Raw genomic sequence first — 6,806 nt, forward strand, 5'->3', positions numbered from 1 at the left:
AAATAAAAGCATTTTCAACCCTTCCCACACACTTGCAATATTGCAAACTCTGAAAGAGCACAGAATGTCATGATTTCAGCTCCCTGCTTCCTCTGCTCGTTGCCATTGCAAACCTCTTGGCCACGCCCACTTCTCCGCTTTGCACAGCTGATCAGCTGCAACAGGAAGTTTATCCTGCAGTATGGTCTGCACAACTGTGCAGAAGGTGCTAAATAATTTTAAATAGTTTATTTTAAATAAAAATTCCATGCCGATCGTGTGGCTCATCCATCAGTCAGTCAATTGCGTGTCATGTCCAATCTTATTTTGAAAAACCGCGATAGAGTGAGTCCACAATAAACGAACCATGAAGTAGCGATGGACTACTGTACTGTACTTTGGATTTTTTGAAACAGAGTTCAATGGAAAAGTAATGAACAGTGAATATCTTACCTGTAGGTCGCTCTTTAACAACCTTTTTGTAAAAAATTAGAATTTAATTCTACTTGATTAGCAAACAGCCAAGACCAAACGATTCTTGTTATATTGAAACAATCTAAAACATTTCACTGAGGTTTATGCTAAGAATATTTTATAAACATTTACAGTTTTACTTTTCAGTTTTTTTCTTTTATGGAGAATGACCATAACACTGCAGGGCAGCTAACAACATGTAGCTAATGACAACTTTAGATGGATCCAAACTCTTTAAAGCCACATCATATCTGTATAATAGAGTATTTACTAGAGATGCACTGATACCAGTATGGAACTGATACTATGACCGTGTACTTAAGTGTTTACCAGCAGTACTGATGCCTTTTTACAGCAAGGTGACGTTCACCTCTAAGATTTTCAGTCAGGTGGTAGAAGAGGAGCTATGTTCAATGTGTGAAGTTAGTTAGAAAAAATTGGAGCTGGCTTTCCTAATCCACATTTCTTACTAATTGGTGGCAATAATGCACCTTAAAGTTGTTTACTAACCCATAAAAACATCAGAAGATGAAGAAACCATGTGGATGTATCTCACCACTCAGTCCTTGGCAAGGGGACAAAGGCCTCCATCTTCATCATAGTCATTAAATTGAAATAGTTATTATTAAAAATAGAGCAGTGTAGTGTGTCGTGTACTGAGTCGAACACATTGGGCCAGCCACCACCATTAATCTACATCTTTCTGAGGAAAAAGGACCAAATGGAGAGAGTGGATGTGGCTAAAACTGACTGTGATTATCAGTCGTCCTCTGTGGGTCATTGATGAGCCTGAAAAGCTGCCTAATGAGTAGCAGCTGCCAACATGGTCCCTGAGGATAAAGCAAAGCTAATGCTAGGCTAAAGCTTCAAAACAGAGACTGTTTCTGTCATTTCTACTGCGGTTGCAACGTGTATGCCTTTTAAAAGGGCGAGCGACAAAAACTTTATCCATTATACGTTTTCTTAATTGTTTAAATATTTAGTTTTTAGCAATGTTATTTGGTAAGAATAGTGCCTCTGTTGGGCTAAAATGACTGATGGCTGTCAAATATGATGAATGTTGCTTTTTCTAGGAAGGTGATGTTGAAAGAAATTATTTTAGTTTTCATAACTTATTGAAAAAAACTGTTCAAAATCTGAATTTTCAACATACAAATTATTTGTTGGGACAGATTATATTTGCTTTTGGAGGTTCTACTAATTGTAAGAGATGTAATGGTGATTATTAATGCTCATATCGGTATTTGGTATTGTCAGGTACTCAAATGGAAGTACTTGTTTCAAAAAATGTGTCATCGATACATCCCTACTACGTACTGTATATTTCTTTATTTGTTTACTTGTAGTTCAGTTGTAGTTCAGTAGCTCGTCAATCCGGTCACATTTAAACAATTTTTTCCAAACTAATGTGGTTCAAAGAGCTATCTGGAACAGGTAAGATAGTTATTCTTCATTAGCTTTTCACAGAACAAACAGGAATATAACGTAAAGGAATATTTCTGCTAAGACTTTGTTTGGTAACAAATGTGTTCTATTTATTTAAATTAAATTAAATTCAACTCTAGTTTAATTTATAATGTTTGCATCCATTGCATACATTTTGTTTCTTTTTCCCAGGATGCCAACAATGCACCTCAGATGGTCGGTTTGGCCTCAAGTGGCGTTGCAATATTTTACAGTATGGTTTGCTCCAATTTCTACCCCTGGTGAGTACCGGTGCTGCTCATTGCTCAGCTTCTCCGCATGTCTTATCAGCTTTTAACCGGCTGCAATGCTCCCACGCAGGGGGAACATCATCAAGATTTCATTTAAGAGGCGACGCTTTCTTTTACACCTAAAGCGTAAACATGTGAGTCTCATTTCTTCTTTAATTGTTCTTAACGATTCGGCTCCTACTTTTATTTGTGCTGCACGGTTGGCCGAAAAATGAATTTCCCCAATTTCTGCACATTTGTGTTTTAATTTCTCCTCATCGTGCAGCAGCAATTTCAAGTTTTATATCACGTTTTCTTCTCAGTGATTCAAAGTAATCACAACTTAAGTAAATTCAGGAAAAAAGGCAGTGCGACCTTAAATGTTGTATTAAACGAAATGATAAAGATTCTTAACACTGTATTTTTGCAGGGGGAGACACAAGACTGTGAAGTTGCTTTCATCCTTCCTTGCCCCAGGACTTGTAAGAACCTGTGGCAGTCCTGTGTGGATCACCACTCCTTCTTCTCCTCCAGCCGGTCTGCCAGGAGCCCCAAAATCAACAACAGCACAGTTCAGTCCTACACCAAACTGATAACACAGCACTTGGGCCTCGGAAACAGTAAAACTGAGACGTGAGCTTCCAGTTATTTTATTGGTTTGTTGTTTAGTTAAAGGCAAGTGGTTTTCAACGTTTTCCCTCTTTTACTCGCAGCGGCCCGGTCTGCCAGCGTGTCTTAGGAGGGATGGAATGGAACCCCGTCCGGCGCAGGTCGCTTTCTTCGGAGCATCTCGAAACCAAGAGTCTTCCATCCAGATCACCTCCATCCACCCCCAACTGGTACAGCTGTCAACATCAAACCATGTTTAAAATCATAAAACAAACTAAAGTCTACCCAGCTCAGGATGGCTGCCACAGCAAATTGGCCTTATCTAATAAAAAATGTCCTTCCCAATCAAAAGAGGATCTTACTCTAAAACTCTGGCATGAGCGGCGGCGGGCGATATGCATCAAGGAGGGCTAGCTCTTTAATTAGTGCCTGTGTTTTGTCACAGGCGAAGTCCCCGAGTTCGCCACAGGATCTGTAAACCTCGACCGTCGTCCGTGGAGCTCACCGTGGACCTGAAGGACATGTCAGAGGGGGAGGACGTCTTCTACACATACAGAGCGTCCGTGGGAAGCAACAAGGACAGTGAAGGAGATGCAGCACCTCATCAGTTAGTATCACAGAAACGCTTCAGTTTATTGGAGTTAAAGTTTAACGCAGCCTTCTGGCAATCAATCATTTAGCACAGGTGTCAAGACATTCATCTTAGGCACAAGAAAATGTAGAAATGATCTCGCGCACAAAATTATTTAAAAACTCAAGTCTTTTTTTCTGCATTTCTGGCTGTAGCTGTGAAGGAACTGGTGAGTCTTTGATAAAAGCTGATGACAGTATAGAAGAGGACAGCCCACCCCACTATGATAAGGTATTTTATCTCACCTAGTAAACTCTAGATGTGTTTATTACTGCCTGTTCCTTTGAGCATTCAGTTTAATAACAAGATCTCTGTGCAGGGAGCTCTCGGCGATGGCGATTTGATGCTAATATGCATCACGCCAGACGAGGATGGAAAGTTTGGCTTTAATGTAAAAGTGAGTTTTATCTCGTCCACACCACACATGCAGACTTTAATGATTGATTATTTACCTCATTGGTTAAATTGTTGAACTCCTCCCAGGGTGGAGTGGATCAGAAGATGCCTTTGTCCATATCTCACATTAAACCAGACTCCCCGGTAAGAAAAGACTTCAGCTGTGTTCCAAGTGTTCATGATTTTTAAAGTTTTTGTTCAACTGAGATGATTTTTTGTTTGTTTTTGTGTTTTGTTTTGTTGAAAAATGAAGCTTGCATTATTTGGAAGAATGCTGTCAAGCCTGACTTGAGTTATAGCTGTTTGTGTTGGCTAAGGCTCAAAGTATGTTGGTGATGATTCCTAGCTACGACCACACCAAATGTTAGCTTTACATCTATATAATCAGTGGTGACAAACAGTATAAATGCACTTGTTCTTTTAAGATCAACATTTGTAACAGTTAAGATGAATATTTCAGGTTTTAATAATGATAATAATACATTTTATTTGAAGACGCCTTTCAAAACACTCAAGGTCACCAAACAAGAAATACAAAGATAAAAAAACAATAAAACATTAAAATACAGATATCAATAAAATCAAATGCTAATAATGATAAAATACATATTGACATTAAACAGAGTAAGTAAGTTTGAAAAAGTGAGTTTCAAGGTTAGATTTAAATGAGGGCAGAGAATCAGAATTACGAATGTGCTGTGGAAGAGAGTTCCAGAGACGAGGAGCATTGCGGGAGAAGGCTCTGGATCCCATGGTTGTCAATTGGGCAGGAGGTATTACAAGAGAGATGGATAGAGAGGAGCGAAGACTTCGGGCAGGTGTGTAACAGCAAATAAGATCAGTGAGGTACAGAGGTGCCAAGTTATGGAGAGCTTTGAAAGTGAGGAAGAGAATCTTGAAGTCGATGTCATATTTTATGAGTAACCAGTGAAGATGTTTAAGGATAGGGGTGATGTGTTCCTTCGACGTAGTTCTATTGATGATCCGGACAGCTGTGTTTTGAACAAGCTGAAGTTTATGGATGATTTTGAGAGGAAGATCTGAGAGGAGGGAGTTACAGTAGTCTAATCGAGAGGTGACTAGATTGACAAGGATGTCTGTACTGGTGGGGGTAAGAAATGGATGGAGACGGTTGATGTTTAGAAGATGAAAATATGCAGACCGAGTAATGTTACTGACGTGAGATTCAAAAGATAATGTACTATCAAGGATGACACCCAGACTCTTAGCTGTAGGGGAGGGAGAACTGTGGAATCATCAACTTTAATTGTGAAACTATTACATTTGGATAAGGTAGACTTGGTGCCAACAAGGAGGAATTCTGTTTTATTTGAGTTCAGTTTAAGAAAGTTCTGACTGAAGCATAATTTGATTTCACAGAGTCAGTCTGAAAGGAAGGATGGTGGAAGGGTGGTGTTGGGCTTGGTGGAGAAGTAAAGCTGGGTGTCATCTGCATAACAGTGAAAAGTAATACCAATTTTTTTAAAGATAAGGCCAAGTGGAAGAAGATAAATGATCAACAGGAGAGGACCAAGGACAGAACCCTGCAGTGCACCTGAAGTAACTGTAGAGGACTGTGAGTTGAAGTTCTTAAGTTGGACAAAGTGCTGACGGTCAGAGAGATGAGATTGAAACCAATTTATAGCAATGCCAGAAAAACCAATGGAACGTAATCTATCTAGAAGAATATTGTGCGAAATGGTATCAAATGCTGCACTCAGGTCAAGGAGAATGAGAAATGATAAAAGTCCAGAGTCGGCAGCAACCAGGAGATCATTGGTGATTTTAATCAAAGCTGTCTCGGTGCTGTGGAGGGGGTTCTTCAAACAGATTATTATCTAAAAGATTACTGTGAACCTGGGCTGCAACTGTTTTCTCAAGTATTTTGAAAATGAAGGGTAGGTTAGAAAGTGGTCTAAAGTTATTCATGTCTTTAGGATCAGCACCTGTTTTTTTAAGAATTGGAGTCATTGCAGCAGTTTTGAGTGATGGTGGGACAAAACCAGAAGAGAGAGATAAATGAATAATCTTAGTTATTAGAGTAGATAGAGAAGGTAGACAGGCTTTAACTACGTGTGTAGGAAGTGGATCAAGCTGACAGGTAGAAGACTTGGATTTAGAGATGAGACTGCAAACTTCTGACAGAGAAGGGAGTTGAAAACTTGAGATAGGTACCGTAGTGGGGTTATAAGAAAGAAAACCAGAGGAAGTGGATTGCAACATGGACAATTCCTGATGGATGGGTTCAACTTTAGCATTAAAAAAGTCCATAAATTTGTTGCAATAAATGTTTTAGACGACTCTATGCTGTTTGTAGGCTGGTCGATCCGAGCCAAGGCTCCAAAAAGGAGACCTGCTGGTGCTCATCAATGGTCGAGACATTTCTGAACACACGCACGACCAGGTCGTCATGTTCATACGAGCCAGCAGAGAGTCGCACTCCAGACAGCTGGCCCTGCTTATCAGGCGTAAAGGTGAGTGGGAGAAAAGTGCAGCATTGACAAGAAATGCAAATATGTGCCTTTTTTTTAAATGAATATTTATTTCAGCCTTGAACTGTCCTTACAATGCAGGTTCGAGCCGGTTGGTACCCTCGCTGCAGCTACCTCCTACCCTCACACTGACCATCCAATCACAGGAAAACAAGCCACAGTCGCCCGGTCAGTCGGAGCAGGTCGCCACGTTGGAGGAATCAATGAAACAGCTGGAGAGAGGGATACAGTCCGGCACACTCTGCTACCATTTTGAGGTATTTCAAGCACAAATCAAAGCCAACTACTCGATGTGTGCGTATACGTATAGGCAAAGCGTGTGTTTACCGTTTATAAACAAGACTTAGTTTTAGTTATGTGGAGAATCATATTGAGCATTTTACATGCACGGATGTTGGCTCTGATCTTAAGTTGGACACTGTTCAGAAAACAAAAATGCTGTGACTGGCCTGGAGTTTTCATTTTCTGTTTGTATGTGTCTTTCTGTGTGTGTGTGTGTGTGTGTGTGTGTGTGTGTGTGTGTGTGTGTGT

General features: G+C 40.1%; 1 protein-coding gene across 1 annotated transcript in view; it reads left to right on the forward strand.

Annotated features, from left to right (window-relative positions):
• Positions 1-6,806, forward strand: part of ptpn3 (protein tyrosine phosphatase non-receptor type 3) — a gene marked incomplete in the record, with an annotated part of 29,817 nt that overhangs the window by 14,750 nt on the left and 8,261 nt on the right. Inside the window, 10 exon segments of the mRNA XM_037676304.1 lie at positions 2,071-2,159; positions 2,239-2,302; positions 2,578-2,780; positions 2,861-2,986; positions 3,202-3,363; positions 3,543-3,618; positions 3,707-3,784; positions 3,871-3,927; positions 6,101-6,257; positions 6,357-6,532. Coding sequence (XP_037532232.1) covers positions 2,071-2,159; positions 2,239-2,302; positions 2,578-2,780; positions 2,861-2,986; positions 3,202-3,363; positions 3,543-3,618; positions 3,707-3,784; positions 3,871-3,927; positions 6,101-6,257; positions 6,357-6,532 — 1,188 coding nt within the window.

This window comes from Nematolebias whitei, chromosome 5, assembly GCF_014905685.2.
Source record: "Nematolebias whitei isolate Nwh7 chromosome 5, NemWhi1, whole genome shotgun sequence".
Taxonomy (NCBI): domain Eukaryota; kingdom Metazoa; phylum Chordata; class Actinopteri; order Cyprinodontiformes; family Rivulidae; genus Nematolebias; species Nematolebias whitei.